We start from the raw sequence: 16953 nt of genomic DNA, 5'->3' as shown, positions 1-16953 counted from the left end.
GAAACATCAATCAGCTGCCTCCTGCACACCCCCCACTGGGGATGTGCCCACAACCAAGTCACATGCTCCTGACCGGAATTGAACCCGGGGCCCCCCAGTCCACAGGCCGACGCTCCATCCATCCACTGAGCCAAACCGGCCAGGGCTGGCTCAGACTTTTTAGATGGAAGTTTGGACACTGGCAATGTCCTTATATAATGAGACAGTGTTTCCAGCTTTAGCAGGAAACTTTACCCTCTGGTTTGTATAGGCCTACCTGTTAACTTAGCTCTCATGTCCTTGGGAATGTTTTAAACCCATCTGGAAGTGAAAAAGTAAGAAAACTCTGAAGTTGAAACTGTAACGTTACATGAATCACAACTATTGTAGAAACTGCTGTTAACAAGCTGTGTGTCTTTGGGCAAGATGCTTGCCCTCTCTGTGCTTTGTTTTCTCAATAGGATGATCTTGAATTTTCTATCTTTCAATACTACAATTAATAATAAAGTCATTAAAGCACCTTCATATGATTTTTAGGCATATTTTCCTTAGTATTCCTGGAACCTCAACTTACAAACATTCTGAGAAAGCTCTCGAGTTCAAATGTCCACCAGGAATTAGCTCGATGTTTTATCCAGGAATCCATACAGTCTTTCTGGTTTGCTAAGATTCATCAGAGAACAGTTAACCTATTGGCAGATCTGTTTCATTACTGTTTTATTTGGAAATCCTTTTAGGAAGGGTACTTATTGACTGAGAACTTGATGTGTTAGTGGTACTGGTGAATATGGGCATTTATAATGGTTTTGGGATTTAGTTTGTGAGATTCTCTTGATCTCTTCATTATTCAAACCGAAATTATTCACGAGTGGTTTCAAAGCCCTTCCCCAGTGTCCCGAGCCACTGGGCTTGCAGAACTTTTAAGACTGAACCCGGATGGAGGTAGGGCTGGGTCTTCAGGTTTCTCACTGCCAGAAGCATCTTACTTTAGTGGAATTGGGGCTGAAATCATCTTGGTGATTTGTGGAACTGCCTTTCCTGTCAACCTTTCCATCTCCTGGCATCAAGAACATGGAAATATTTTGAATCTTTATAACATAACTAGGGGGGAGCGGTCCTTCAGCCTGGCCTGCACCCACCTGCGCCCTCTTGCAGTCCAGGAGCCCTCAAGGGATGTCCAACTGATGGCTTAGGCCTGCTCCCTGGAGTCAGACATCCTTAGCGCTGCCACGGAGGCAGGAGAGGCTCCCGCCACTGCCGTTGCGCTTGTCAGCTGTGAGCCTGGCTCAGTGCTTCTGGCTGAGCAGCGCTCCTACAGCTCACTGACCACCAGGGGGCAGCTCCTGCATTGAGCGTATGCCTCCTGGTGGTCAGTGTGCATCATAGCGACCGGTCATTGCACTGTTCGTTCTATTTGCATATTAGCCTTTTATTATGTAGGAACATGGTGAAGAGATGGGTTCTGGTGTGTGCCGGGTCAAACCCCAGCCACTTACTTCTTGGGTGTTCTTAGGTTCGTTATAACTTCTCTGGTTTTAGTGTCTTCATCTCTATGGTAGGGATGACAACTAGTGCCTTTCTTAAAGGGTGGTTTTGAGGATTAAAATAATTATACATCTAAAGCATCTCAAATAGCTCTGTCACATGGTGTTCAGAAATTTACACTCTTTTCCTTGCCATGCATGGCAGTAGTTATTCTTCTGCCCCCATTCTCTAGTCCAGTGCCAGGGAACACTCAGCTCTCCTTCCCTTGGTAGACCTTGCTCACTCACCCTGGGATTTGCTTCCGAGCCTAGAACACAATGTTTGAATCCTTCTCAACATTATAATGGACCCAAATCAGAGCAAAAGATAAAACCTATTCTCCAAGTCAGATTTTTTGTAGAGTTCTTGATTTTATTTCTTGCTTCAATTAGATATGCTGATTACAAACCTGGGGTATTTGTTTGTATTAAGATTCAGAGCATTTTTATTATACAAAAACATAAAAGGGTGTGGCTTCTATAGCCAGAAATAGAGTCTAATTCTAAGACAAGTTTTGCGAGTGAATTATTACTAACTTGAGCGCCTTTCATTTTATATTCAGAAGAAAATGAGTAAGGCTTCCTATCACAGATACTTTGAAATGTTGAAATGAATGTGCAGAATGAAAGCTAGCACTGTAATGGCAGCTTAGTTTTCGGAAGCTATTATTCACATGATGCCATGAATTCTGTAGGATCTTTCCCAGATGTTATGAAGGAATTTTTTTAGTGAGGGCTTGGTGTATGGGCAGCTAATACTTGCTTAGTTTTAAAAGAAGAATTAAAACAAGATTACAAGTCCTTACCATGTACCAAACATTGACCTAAGTGCTTTATATTTACTACTTAAAATAGCCCTATTAGGTAGCATGATTATTCCCATTTTACAGGAGAGGAAACCGAGGCATAAAGTAGTTAAGCAACCTCTCAGGTTTGTACAGAGGTAGAGAGCTGAGACTCAAACCTAGGAAGGCTGATAGCCAGGTGGGCAACCTTAACACCTAATTATGCTGCTGCCTACAAAGAAGAAACTGAAAGAAGAAGATGAGAAGATGAAAATACTAACTTATAGAAGTCTTCAGTGCCAGGCTAAGGGATTTTATGTTGATTTGGCAAAAGTGAAAGCCAGGGAAGGTTTTCCTAAGGGGCGGGTAACACAGTGAGAGCTGGGCTTTTTGAATCTTCTGCCAGGTGCAGCGTGCGGGCTGGCTTAAAGGGGAGAGATTAGAGATGATTGCTAGTAGCTGAGAAGCAATGAGAACGTGGGTTTGGGAAACAGGGTTATGATCAGAGCTTGAGGACACCTGTAGGTTGTGCTGAGGAGGAAGAGGAGACCTAGAAACACAGGCAGAGACGCTGGAGGGGTGAGACCCAGGCCGTGCAGTGCCAGGCGAGGGAGGTGCTTCAGGAATGGAAAACCACAGAGCTCAGAGAGGACTGGCATGAAACACAAATTAGCGGGTTGTTATTGCGCAGCCAGGATGAGGCAGGCATCGCCCTGGAGGAGGATCCACAGAAAAATGTTCTCCTGTGCCGCTGACACCGCTGCTTCTAAGTGAGGTAACCTTTGGCAAGTTTAACTTCTTTCTAAAGCTTGGCTGCCTGTTCTGGACGATGGTGACTTAAGAAAGACCTTACTCGGTTTAAATGGCCTGAGTGCTTGCCGTCTTTCCAGCTCTGCGATCTGTAATTCTGGGGTCCACATGGTGAACAGCAGTCGTTGGAAATGTTGGTGTCGAGGTGTGGCCGGTGGTTTGGCTGGCACTTCTAGGCAAGTCAGAAGGCGATGCAGAGAGTGAAGCGTGCCCTGCAGGCATAATCTGAGAGGGGCCCTAGACAGGGATGGGCAAAAGTAGGCCTACAGTTGAAGCACAGAGATTATGCTTGTATTCTTATTAATTAGTATTGTTTCCATATGAGCAACTGTAAGCCTCATGTTGCCCACCTCTGAGTTTCCTCTCAAAAATAACCAGTAGTGTCACAGCGATACCGGTCGTAAATGGGAGGATACGACTGAAAACAACACAGAAATGAAAATGATTGGGAATTTACAGAGAAAACTCAAACAGCCCCTGCATGGTGAAAGTGACTTTTCTGAGAGTCTCACTAGTGTCTTCCAAGAAAATTCAGTTGATTGGAAATTTTAAAAGGTCAAGCCCAAAGGACTTTTAAAAAAGATAGCATGGCATTTAGAACAATCTTCCAGTTCTTCTAAAAACTATTTCTGGTGAAGCCCTGATCCTCTCAGTGGCACATCATTCCTTTCCCCTCGGACTCCAGCGGAGGTCCTCAAACACACCCATCACTGGGGGATCTCCTTAAAATGCAGGTTTGACTCAGCAGATGAAGGGGTGGAGCTGAGATTGTCTTGTCTATCAAGCTCTCAGGTGATGCCCCTGTTGCTGGTCAGTGGACCAAACTTGGAGTAGCAATGTCTGCAATATTTAGCTTTTCTTCTCACAACATAATCATACTCAGTCTGAAACAGTGTAACTTGGCTCCCTCACCAGACTGAACTCTGTTCCCCATATCCTGAAGTAGAAGAGTATGCATGCATAATGAGGGCTAGATATCAACAGATATTAACAGATTGATCATTTCTTACCTCTGTCAGGGGTTTGTGGTTTTCAATAATGTCGATAATTTGAATTGTTATAGGTCGGGGCTTTTTCCTTTTAACTGAGAGATTGAAGCAAATCTGTTGTTTAGAAATAGGCATCAGAATGCAATCTAAAATTCTCATATAAACTTAAACATACATTTACTCTATGACCCATGAAGACATATGCCCACCAAAAGACTTGTGCTAAAATGGCCAATGTAGCTTTATTTACAGCAACCAAAAACTGGAAAAAACAAACAAACAAATGTCTATTAGCTGGTGAATTGATAATTATGGTATAGCCACACAATGGACTATTCCTTAGCAATAAAAAGGAATGAATTCCTGGTAGAAGCAACACCGTAGACATTTTTTCCAATTATACTAATTGAAATAAGCCAGAAATAAGATCATTTATATGAACTTTTAGAAAAAGCAAAAAACCACAGTGATAAACCGATCAAGAGACAGGAACTGGGGAAGGGAGCTGACTACAAAGAGGAACTTTTGGGGTTGATGGAAACGTTTAGTATGATTTTGGTGGTTGTTACATGATCATATGCATTTGTCAAAACTCATCGGATTGTACACTTAAAAGTGGTTAATTTTATTATAGAAAATTTTTATCTCAGTAAACTTAATTGAAAAAAAAATGGCCATAATCATTAACTTGTTAAGAATACCTAATATTCCTTGGAGGCTATCTTATTAGTGGGAAATTAATATAAGGAAATAGAGACAATGTCCCCTCTTGGAGAAAATATGAAGAAACTGTAGGAACAAAAGAAGTTCCCTTAAAAACTTCTTTGTGTGAAAATCTAAATAAAATTGATAATTTTCTAAAAAAACAAACAAAACAAAAAAACAAAAAAAAAACTTATTTGTGTATTTTCAGTGTAGCTGAATCTAAAGGGAGAAATCTTGAAAACAGGAACTTCACTTTATTTTTAGCATCCAGAATAGTATGCTATTAGTTGAATGATTTGAGTGTGTCCCGCTGTGCTACTTAAAAAAAAAAAAAAATTCTGTTGAAACATCATTTTTCTTCTCTTGCTTTTTTTTTGTATTCTTTGCAGTGAGCACATCCAACTTTCAGGGAAAGATTCAGTCATCTGCTTTGACAGTGACAGCGTAGCTTTAATTAGATGGACATATCTGTCTATGAAAGTCTAGTAAAAGTACTGGCTTTCTTCAAACACTGAAAGAGAAGGTATATGTATATGTGTATAGAAACTAGCTGCCTATCATGGTATTAACAGAATTGGGGGAAGAGGAGAAAAAATAAGTTAATTATATATGTTTTTCTGCCTTGCAGAAAGAAAAATAACAATGTATGTAGAAACCACTTAGAATGTGTACAGTTGGTTCAATTTGTTGGTATTATACAAATAGGGTTTTTTTTGGTGGGGGAGGTGCACATAAATCAACTTATAATTTTATATTAATTTACTCAGCAATATCAGAATTTCTCCCCCTTAATTTTTATAAAATAGCAGTAGCTCAACACCTCATATTTAAATTTAGCTTTTTCAGTAATATCGCATATTACTTAATTTTATACATGCTATTTTATTCTTCATATATGCCCTATTGAGCATTTCTAGGTCCTTCTAGCAAAACCCTGTCAACTAGACTACCGATTCACTACTGATTCTCTTTAATTGTGAAATGAAGAGTTTTTCATATTATAATGTGTCTAAGTAAGTGTATTTTAATAAATACATACATTTAATGCATATCCTCTTGCTTTACTTTAAAAAGTTATTAAGTGAATATATTAAATTCATGATGCTATAGTTTAAAAATATAGTAATTATCATTTCCTACAGTGTACAATTAAAAAAAAAGAACCCAGACAGATCTGAGTTTGAATTCTGGCCACTGCTCTGGGAATTGAGCATCTTCAGCCCAGGGGGAGGGTAGTATCCCTGCTGCATCATTGTGTGTGCGAAGGGCTTAGTGTGGTGCTAGGCATTTCGGAAGCACTTAGTGACCTGTGCCACTGTTCACAGGATCATCAACACCAGAGGGTGGAGGTCCTTGGTATGGAAATGAGGTCATGGACACATTTGTATCATCCAATTGGTAATAAGGACTATACTAGAAGAGGTGGTAAATGAGTTGAGGAGAACTGAGGCCTTTACGTCTGTCACGGTGGGCCCTTTGTGTCTCTGTAAGGCTTGTCTGTATGAAGATGGCTAGGTCTGGGGGGCTTCGGGCACCCATAGGGCTGGGCCAGAATCTAGACATTAATGAACAGCTAGAGCTGGAGCGAATGCTCCCATGGGCATGTGATTGCAGAGACTAGTCTTAAACTGAGTAATAAATACAAGGAGGAAGGAGGGCAGGATGTAAGATCTGTTGGCCAAATTCTGACAGTCTTGGGGAGAGGTCAGTGTGAGCTGAGGATGGTGGAGACCTGAATGGAGAAGGGCCTCTCCCAGGGATGGATGGACACAGGCTGTCAGCAGGGCCACCTGGTAAGGTTGTGGAGATGAGCTGTGAACAGGGGCACCTGGCTAAGGGGAAAGTTATGGCTGAAACCCTGCCCGTGCCAAGATAATGTGGTCTTGGCGCTATGTGAAGACAGAGGGCATGTCCTTTTCTAATGTGCACAACTTTGCAAGTTATTGGGTATTCCTGTTGAGCAGCAGTGCATTGGGTGTGAGAGGAGACAGCATCAGGAGAGCAGGATATCTGTCACCGAGGAAGCAGAGAGCATATGAGGATAGAATGGATGAAGAAATGGTTTGGGATCCTACTTACTAACAAATTCGGAGTTCAGCTGCAGAGCTGCTGGGTGGCTGAAGGAGAAGAATGCAGACATTGAAGAACGAGGCTCTAGGTCAGGGACCTGGACAACCCAGGTCCAGAGGATATGTCCAAAGTCAGCGTGGAGTCAGCGGGAATCCGACCAACCGGTTGAGCAGCTACTTGAGGGCTCCTCGGGCTCCCTTTTCTTGGGCCAGAGTCAGTCCCAGAGTAGGAAGTGGGGCTGAGACTACATGTGGGCATCAGGAAGCACCCGCAGCCAGGTCTAGGGGAAACTGGCACAGAGAGGCCAGGCAGGCGGGTCTGTGTGTTACATGCTCAGCTTTGTGAAGAGTGAAATTGAGGGCTTTTATTCCTTGGTGTTGTGTGATATTGAGATGCCCACAGGGTTTCTGTCCTTGGTGAATAGAACAATGTTTCCAGAATTATTGCTGAATATACCTTTTTTCCTAGTAGGTTGTTGGAAGTAGCAGTAGGAGAGCCTAAAAATAAAAATATAGTCATTTTCAAGTGACATTTTATAGGTTATTTTTGTTTGTTTTTATAAGTAATGCTCTCATGGTTGCTCTGGGACTCGGGAGTATGCATGGCACGAACCGAGCACCCTCTAATTTGATTCTTATGCATAGTGCAGTTTGAGAACCACTGCTCTAGGACATCCAACAGAGCCATGGAGAAAAGAAAATTAATGGATTTACTAAAAGCCAGAGGAATGGGATTAGGAAAAACAAGGTTGGGAGTAATAGGGTTTTATTTTAGCACAGTTTCTGACTATAAGCTTTCCATTTCACCAACCCCTGGAATTGATACTGCTCAAGGAGCTGGTGCGATAGATGGGTTAGAGGGACATTCTGTGATGTCGGTCTGGTATCAGAAGGATGTGCCTGTGTGCATTTGTAAAAAAAAAGCTCACATCGGGAGAGAGGCATGGCTCTGGTCTGGGAAATAAGGGTTTGAGTCCTGGTTCTGCTGCTTATCAGCTCAGAAAAGTGACTGCTGCTCTCAGAGCTTCAGTTTCCTCATCCGTACATGAGACTTGTAAGTTGACCACACCCCTCACAAATGTGAGGGTTACGTGAGATAATACGCCCCAAGCACTTATCGCAGGCTTGGCACATGCTAAGCACTCAAATATCTTAAGATTCTCGTCAGCTATTATTCACGGGGCATTTTCCAAATGTGAAGCATTTGGGGTAAAAAAATTAATACAGGGCATCTAGTTATAGTATCTGCAACTATCTCCAACAACGTCTACTTGTCTTCCATGTGGCAGGCATGGTTAGAAGCGCTGGAAACAAAATGATAGACAGGACAGACAGTCCTGCTCTCGGAGCGTTCAGTCCAGTGGGATAACCACTCTGATATCTGCTATGGTCTCTGTACCTGAGTAAATCCTTTTTCCCTCCCTGGTTCTTTCCCTCCAGGCTCTCATGTCCCAGAGCAGTGATTCTCACACTTGAGCAGGCATAAGAACCAGATTGGAAGGTGCTTGCTTCAAAGCACTTACCTGAGGGGATTCAGATCAAGGAGGGAATGTTGACCGGCCCAGCTGGTGCTGACTCAGGCACCTGCCAGGTCCGTTTGGAGAACATTGCCCGGGGACCGCTTCCCTTTTGCCAATATCTGAATTTGCCCTTTTGGAACCCTAGCCGCCAGCGGAGCACTGTCAGGAAGTTATAGATTAGAACTCTCTTTTGAGTTCCCCTCCTGCCTTTTATTTTGAGAGACAGGACGGCACCAGGAATAGAACCCTGAGCACAAGTGGCAGACTGTCAGTCTATTTCTGTCTCCCAGACTGTGTGACCCGGGTCAGCTCACTTCAGAAACTTTCAGTTCCCTCACGCGTTAAAGTCGTGCCCGCACACCCACTTACCACGCTTGATTTGATCCTCGAGTGAAGTGGACATACAAGTGTTTTAAAGCTCTGCACAAACTAAAATATACTTTTATTTTTAAAGAGACGGAAAAACTGTTGCTAGGATTGAGCTCACTTTTGCAGATGTAGGTTGTTCATATACTGGATTAAATACAATTTAAGAAATAAACGTTTGATCTCTGCCAATAGTAAGTCCTACTCTCCCTTGAGACCCTCTAGTCACACTTCAGATGAACAATTGCTTCTATGATATAAACTGCAAAGGGCGTCTTAGAGAACCTGGGTTTAAGAGCAGCTGCAGCCAAGACACTGGCGTCTGTCATGTTTAGTGTCAAGAACTGGAAAACCTGCTTGTTTTGGTAAATGAAGCTGTATTGAAGGACCTTATAATTTTTTTAAAAAGATTTTTAATTGATTTTAAGGGAGAGAAGATGGGAGAGGGAGAGAGAGAAACATTGATGTGAGAGCAAAACATTGATCGGCTGCCTCCTGCATGCTCCCTACTGGGAATGAAACCCGCAGCCTTTCAAGTGCATGGGATGATGCCCAACCAACTGAGCAACACCGACCGGGGCTGTAATTTAAAAACAAAACATAACAGGCATTCTAACTAGTTTTCCTTTGAACACTTTTGCTCAAAGCAAAATGGTCCTTCCATTTATAAAATATAATTAGAGAATGTGTTTATTTCTGGAAGATATTTCCTGTGAGCAAACAGGAACTATAGTTTATCACAGGGATATCCTGGCTGGTCCAAGTCTGTTTTGCAACTTGAATATGGATGCTTTGAATTGTCTGTGAAATACAAGAGAGTGGCTAAGCTTCCTAAATGTTCTCAGGTGGTGTATGCAGCAGCTCCTCAAAGAGCAGGCTCATTTTACTTTCTGAAAAACAACAACAACAACAACAAAACATTCTCTCATAGTTCTTTGTTTACAACTAAACCACATTTGTGAATGAAAATCTTGGTTACCCATACTTCTGTGCTCTGTGAAATAATACATAAATTTCCCCAAATCTGTCTTTTGGGTGACAGATAAGCAAATTGAAATGTAAATACTGAACTTTTCCTCTATGTTATATGCTATCTTATTTAGATGTAAATATTTCTTTAGACCTGGCCAGTTTGGCTCAGTGGATAGGGCGTCGGCCTGCAGACTGAAAGGTCCCGGGTTCGATTCCGGTCAAGGGCATATACCTTGGTTGCGGGCACATACCCAATGGGGGGTGTGCAGGAGGCAGCTGATCAATGTTTCTCTCTCATCAGTGTTTCTAACTTTCTATCTCTCTCCCTTGCTCCCTATAAAAATTCAATATTTTTTTAAAAAATTGCTGATACTGGTGTCATCCTTGTTGGATGTTTGCATAAATGATGTTATTCAGGGTGCAGCCTTAAATATTTACTTTGAGTATTTAAGTAGTTGTCTGGTAATTGTTTTGGCCCATGGTAAAATGCCTTCCAAGATAGTCTTAAACATATCCTATATTCATATTTGGGCGATACCTCCACAGACAGGAAAAAAAAAATTTGCATTCAGTCTTTGGGATGAGATAAGCTCCCTGTCCGCACTGACAGTCCTACTTGTCATCATGAAGCGTGGCTCATGGCCTCCGGCCAAAGTGTTTCACCGCTCTCACATATACAGTGGATTGCCTTTTAGAACCGGCTGGAGGTCAGTCAGTTCCTTGACGGTTCTCTGCTCATCCAGCACAAGAGGAGGAAGGAAAGCTAACATTTGTTGCACATATTAGAAGGGCCCGTGTCTGGGCTGGCTAACTTGTCTGTCTGAGCCACCACCCACTTCAGTGATGTGTCTAGTATCCCAAGCACCTCACTGGCTTGAACTTTGACTCAGATAATCCCAAACCTTAATTCTCTCCATCACTTAGATTTTACTAATGATTTCTCAATAAACAGAACCATGCTTTTTTTTTTTTCCCCAGTCAATATTCAATTTATTTTCTTGCTTAATACCAAAATAAATTTAAGGTCATTTTAAAAATACCCTATAGTACATCAAGATAGCATGCATTACAGTGAGTGAGGAAGATGGACCAAAGTGCAAAGGGAGGCACAGCCTGAGGGGATGGAAGCAGCAGACCTTCATATCCCTCACATGCTTTGTTCCCTTTGCCATCAGCAGATGCTGGGCTTTCTGCCAAAGCAACGCCCAACCGCATCTTCCTGTCAGACCAATAAGAATACAGCACAGGCCGCATTAAGCATAAACCCATGCATTTAACTGTGTAGCAAAAGAGAACAGCTGACTTTATGTTAGTGCACACAGACCCTGGGAAAAATTCTGAGAATGAAAACTTCCCCCTTAAGTGGAGGGCAGGGAAAGACCAAAGAAACAGATTGGCCACTCCAGGCTGGTAATTAATAGAGTTTATTAAGGGGAACTTACATATGATGCATGTTTTAGGCTGTTGGAAGACAAACTGGATGCCACCAGAACAGCAGAAGTCTAAGATCAGAAAGAAAAATATTTAATAGGGACTTGAACTGGGAGATCTTCTCCCTCTATGAGAATTACACTGTGGCCTGATTTTTAGATGTTAACGTGGCCGCAGTCTTTGGAAGCTGACCAGGCTGTGTAAACCATTCATGTGGGCGAGGGGAGGTGGTGCTTCCTGGCGTGAGGACGTGAATACGGGGAGGAACATGCCAGACCAGGACTCCTACCTTCTCCCCTCTTTCAGTAGTGCTTCCGTGGCTCTTCATTGCATTAGAATAACAGGATCCCACCAGAGACAGCAGTTCCTCCCCACACAGGGCTGGGGAGTATCTGACTCACCCTGGGACATCCCATTGCAGACACTGTCCCAGGTCCGGGGTCCATAGGGCCTGGTGCTCTGTATCATAGTTTGTTGGACCATCTGGTGTGAATGAATCAAAATTATACCTATTTTTTTTGTCAGATTGACAAAAAGATATATTTTTTTGGTGTGCCACAGAATTGTAGTAATTAGTTTATGTGTGCCATGAGATGAAAAAGGTTGAAAATCACTGATATAGGAGATGGAACCTCCATTCAATAACTGTATGGACCAGGTCACTGTATTTTTAAAGGCAGCCCTGCTTATTTGCTATGCCTACTCTTCCAGTACACCCAAATGTAGTGCCAACTGATGGCTCACTCGCTAAAGTGTGTATTTTTGCCAAGGCATCTGATTCCTGGTTACCAAGGTGTGGATGCCTTATAGGCAGGGGCATGGAAGACAAGGTCTGACTCATGTTCTTGTGAGTCCAAATCTCTTGTCCCCATTAAGATTTGTTCATAATTATCCACCCTTCCCTTTATAGTCATTGTGCCATAAAGGCACTCCCTTTAAACGGCCCACCTGTCAGTATATAGGATCAGCGGTCAAGGTTCATGCATGATTACCAACCAAACAGCTCCTAATTCAGCCCATTGTTCCTGTTTCCACCCAGGTAGTGTTGGTGGATGGTTGGATGGTAACTGCCATCCAGGTAGATGGATTATCCTGCCTAGAGTCCTACCAAGCTCCAGCTTGAACTTCCCATATTCCTTCTTTGCAGATTGCCGGGGCTGACTCAGGAACAGGAATGGGAGCGTTTGGAGGGTCCGTAGGTTCAACAAGGCTTATAATTGCTGCCTCTCTGAAGGCAGGGGACTGTTTGACGGTGCTACTCTGTTGTCAGTAAACATGCCATTCCGTGGGTGTGGGAGTCTGAGCCATGGAAGAGCCAGTTCCATGGACCATGTTGTCTGTCCGCCCACCCTTAACAGCAAGGGAAGTTCTTATTGTAACTGCCCGCTCTTTGGTAAGAGCACTGTATGCATTGTCAGTAATTGCTCTTCTATTGGGGTATATCTGATACCAAATCCAAGGACACTCTTACCTTTTGCTGTTTGTGCCAGAATGCCCAGCCCATGCCTCCAGGGTTACTGAAACATCTAATTCAGATGGTAACCCTGCCGGGGACACTCCAAGGACTTTAATTTGACCAGTACTTTTATCTTCTCAAAGGCAGCCTGTTGTTTGGCTCCCTAATCCCACATATGTCCCTACTTAACTAGACAATATAGTGGTTGAAGGCACTGTGCTATGTAGGACATAAATGTTTACCAGTCCCCCAGAATTCCACAAAATTCTCTTCCACACTTTTAGGGGATAGATTAGGCTAGTACTTTGTGACAATGCAGGTCTCATGCGACTCTAAAGGACTTTACTGCAGTGCCCGGACCTGGAATTTTCTGCATATTCCCTGCCTGTCCTCCTTGTTGTAGGTGGTTCAGGAAAGCCTGCAAAGTTTTCTGCACAAAGCAAATCTTCACATGTTAGCGTTAGGTCATCAATATGAGCCCATTTCACAGGGGTCGGGAAGGAAGACAGTGCCAGGTCCAGAGCCACCGTCCCAGGGCACATGGTGGGGCGAGGCAAATAGCATGGAGGAGCAGCTGGAAGGTAAACCTAAGTGGGAACACATTTTCTCACAGTTCTTTGTCACTGTGAGGGCATCAGCCTTGCAGCAAGGAAAGACTACAACCCATCCAGAAGATATACACACAACAAGGATATAATGGAGAACAACACTAACTGCATCCGGTGGATGGTTGGATGGTAATTGCCATCAAGGTAGATGGAGTGGCAGTTGAAATAAGTCCTGCTTAAAGGCACTAGAGTGAATGAAGGAATGCAAATACTGAGACATGGCGTTTTCCAGGGAGCCTGAAAGAACCAAGTGACTGTCGGGTTTCCCATAGCCCTGTCTCTTCATTTGATTGACAACCCTTGTTTGCCCATCTTAATTTCCCTGACTCAGGAGCAGCTTGTTGCCGTATTACAAGGACATCAGAACAGCAGAAGTCTGGCAATGAGGGGTCATCTTTGCAGAAGCAGGGTGGACTTCATCCATATGTGCCATAATCTTCATAGATTTTGTTGTTGCTGCCTTTTGCTGAAAGTCATCCAGGGTATTTCAAATGCAGAAGCTTAGCTTTAACTATTGAGAAGTTATTGCTAAAGCTGTCACCTAAATGCCTTTTATTCTACTTACATCTATTTATTTTATTGGGACTTAACAATTATGTTTAGATTACCCACAAAACTTGATGAGACTTTAGATAAAATCAGCCTTCATTCTAAATTATTTTTGCTGATTAATTTGAAGCCTAGGTAAAACAAAAGGTAAAGATGTATGTGTTTTAATTAAACTACCAAACATAAGCTAGTTTTAATATATTTTCCCAAATCTCTTGATCCTGAAAAGCATTTAGGTTGGTTTCTGTATTTCTGACAATTTTAGAATACTCACTCCTTAATTTAGTGCTTAAATCCTTTAAGCCAATTAAACATAGCTCTTTTACCAGTCAGCAATACCACGTGAAGGTAGAAAGTACCACACAAACACCACATGTATATAGACACACATGAACATACAAACAGGTGTACACAGAGACCTCATGGCTTCCATAGAAGAGTGTGCTCTGCTCAAAGGGCCTTTCCTCCCTCACCTCTGTCAGCCGTCCCGAGCTAAGAGAGTGTAGACATTCCCATGTCTTTTTCTAGTTTCAGTTCTCCTCCTACTTTTCTAACCATGGCTTCTAGCTGGGTGTCAGTGGCCAGTCAAACCACCCACAATAGGGACCAGCCTATGGCTGTGGCCATAACTTTTCCTGCCTTGACACAGATGTTTGAGATCACCTGGCAGTTTGGAGGCATCCCTGCACTCACACATATATTGAGGATAGGGGCCACCCCACATGGATGTATATGTCCAAGCTGGGATTTCCCCTCCAGATGCCCTTTTCCCAAAGTCCCCCCCCTCCCCCCGCTTTTTTTTTGGTCTTCTGCCTGGCTTGCCAATTGTTAGTTATACTCAAACCCCGGAAAAGCCCAGAGAAAGAAAATCTACCTCTAAAGTGGAGGATAGAAAAAAAAGGCAAAGAAATAGACTGGCCACTTGGCAATTAATAGAGTTTATGAAGGGAAACTTAACCTAGGAGACACGACCAGGGCGGCTGCAAGGCAAAATAGATTCCTGCGCCCACTTGGCAGGTGCCAAAGGGTTATATAGAGTAAAAAGGGGTGAGGGCGAGGGTAGTCACAGTACTAGTATGCGGATGCCAGCAGGTATGGGAAATCACGTGCTTGTCCAGGTCAGGACAGCAGCGGGTTCCGGGAACCAGCATGAAGTGGAGGCAGGGGAAAGGGTGCTGATTTATCTCAGATAAACATCAGTTCCCATCAGCCTCTAAGTGGTTGCAGTAAGAACCTCCCTCTTCTGTCCCGGGCCCCACTTGTGCGTCCGCCGGCAGCCTCAGTATGGGACAGTCTCTCCCCCACACTTTCGGGTTAGAAAACAAACAACAGTAAAATACACAAACATACTCAGCACATGTTTTTGTGTCATGTGTTGTCCCAGATGCCTGTCACTCTGGTGATGTGCTCTCAAGTGTAAACATGTGAGTTAAGGGGATTGTTTGATAAAATGTAGATACTACATGTGGTTTCCTTTGTTTAAAACTATTTAGGGAATGATGATAAATGCATATTTTGGTCCTCAGGTTGGAAGAGGGGAACAGCCTTACCTAAGGTCCCCAAAGCTGGGAATTATGTGGAGTTGGGCCATGAACCCTGTCTTCTGATTTCCAACCAGTGTGGACGCTCCACAGGGATTATGTATACTAAATTAGAAGTATGTGTAAATGAAAGTTTGCTCGTTTAGTTTATTTGCTTTCCCCTGACATAGCATTCATTTTTAACTAACTTATCACAGTGGAATGTGGGGTGGTGGCTGCCTTAATAGCAGTGGGAAGCGCCAGCTGCCACCTGGGAGGCAAGATTGTCAGCCTTGACTGGATAGTCGCTACAGGTTAGCACACAGCCCACGCGCTCAGTAGTTCCAGAGGTCTCGACTCGAATAGAGCACAGCACAATTAGGACATTTGTTATGATGACCTTCATTATCAAGGAAAGTTTAAATTATGTTCAGTGTATTCTACTTAGGAAGACAAAGGAATGATTTATTTTAAGAGTCCCATTTACACTTATTTCACCATGAAAAGGGAGGCAGCATTACATTATTTGGAAATGCATGCAACCACATTTGCACATTCTACACTGCATTAGCCTGACTGCGGTTAACAGATATGGGTAGGAGTGAGAGGAGTGGTACACGCAATTGTCCAGATGAACAAGAAATGTATGAAGAGATGCAAGGGAAATAGTATACTTGTTTAAAGTCACAGGCGTTGAAATAGAAGACCTATTGTGGAACCATATATAATAAGTTCGTCTTTTGCATTTAATTGCAGGTGGAAATGAGGACTTATTTATTTCTATCTTTGAAGTAAAAGTGGGAACTAAATAAACATGTTTTGGGTTTTAAAAATATGTGTGTTCTCCAAAGGCTTTTTTTGCGTTTATATTTTGGAAAGGTGTCCAGGCTTTTCTGTCTACCAATGTGTGATGAACTATACTGTATATAATACAAAGCACGTAATTAGCTGAGTTTACCTGTGCTGTGATATTGAAAAATCACATAGGTGCATTGAAAGGTGCATCAAAATTGAGGATATGGGAAATATTTTTAATGGCGCTTTTATCCATTTTTTATAAAATTAGAAAAAGGACTTGTAAAAATTGTAATGCATAACACTAAAAAGTCATTTCAAGGACTAAAGAAATGAAATGTTTATTTACATCTTAAGGCATATATTCACTTTCTATTGAGAGAGAGAGAAATAGATATTCATTACTGCTTCTGAAAGAAGTTTTCAAATTTCCATATGAAATTTTGTTCTGAGCGATTTTTTTTCTTTCTTATCCAACATGAGAAAGTAGTAGGGAAGCCACTAGCTTTGAAACAATGAAACTGTTTGTTGGGTTACACATAGATTATGTTGTGTTGATAAAAGAGACTGAGGAGGGACAGAGAAAATGTCTCTTTCTGCACATTTAGTGGGCATTTTGAAAATAATAGGCCAACATCATTTTCTTCTAATTTTCCCTTTTTATGTGTTTATTCACAAGTACTTATAGTTGAGCCATTGGATAAACGCATCTGTGTAACAGTCTTGCCTTTGGACTTGTGTTTCAGGAGAGCCAGCCATGAGAGGCTACCTCGTGGCTATCTTCCTGAGTGCTGTCTTCCTCTATTACGTGCTGCATTGTATATTATGGGGAACAAATGTCTATTGGTAAGTTTAATTTTTGCTATTTAAAAATAA

General features: G+C 42.4%; 1 protein-coding gene and 1 long non-coding RNA gene across 6 annotated transcripts in view; one reads left to right on the top strand and one right to left on the bottom strand.

Moving 5' to 3' along the window:
* Window positions 1-16953, top strand: part of ST3GAL6 (ST3 beta-galactoside alpha-2,3-sialyltransferase 6) — an 87063-nt gene that overhangs the window by 22298 nt on the left and 47812 nt on the right. For 4 of the 5 annotated variants that reach the window (XM_006769282.2, XM_006769283.2, XM_015567555.1 and 1 more), the window contains exon 4: window positions 16824-16923. The exons of the other annotated variant lie outside the window; for it this stretch is intronic. In XM_006769282.2, coding sequence (XP_006769345.1) covers window positions 16835-16923 — 89 coding nt within the window. In that variant the 5' untranslated portion in view covers window positions 16824-16834. The remainder of the gene's footprint in view (window positions 1-16823; window positions 16924-16953) is intronic. 5 annotated transcript variants of the gene reach the window in all.
* LOC107184025 lies at window positions 6888-16892 on the bottom strand. The gene is made up of 4 exons (XR_001514838.1): window positions 16813-16892; window positions 13831-13839; window positions 12530-12537; window positions 6888-6900 (listed from the first exon to the last, which is right to left on the bottom strand). It is a non-coding gene; the product is annotated as an uncharacterized LOC107184025 (long non-coding RNA).

Source organism: Myotis davidii, unplaced genomic scaffold (assembly GCF_000327345.1).
Source record: "Myotis davidii unplaced genomic scaffold, ASM32734v1 scaffold1144, whole genome shotgun sequence".
Classification (NCBI taxonomy): Eukaryota; Metazoa; Chordata; class Mammalia; order Chiroptera; family Vespertilionidae; genus Myotis; species Myotis davidii.
This window is presented reverse-complemented; position numbering and strand designations above follow the sequence as displayed.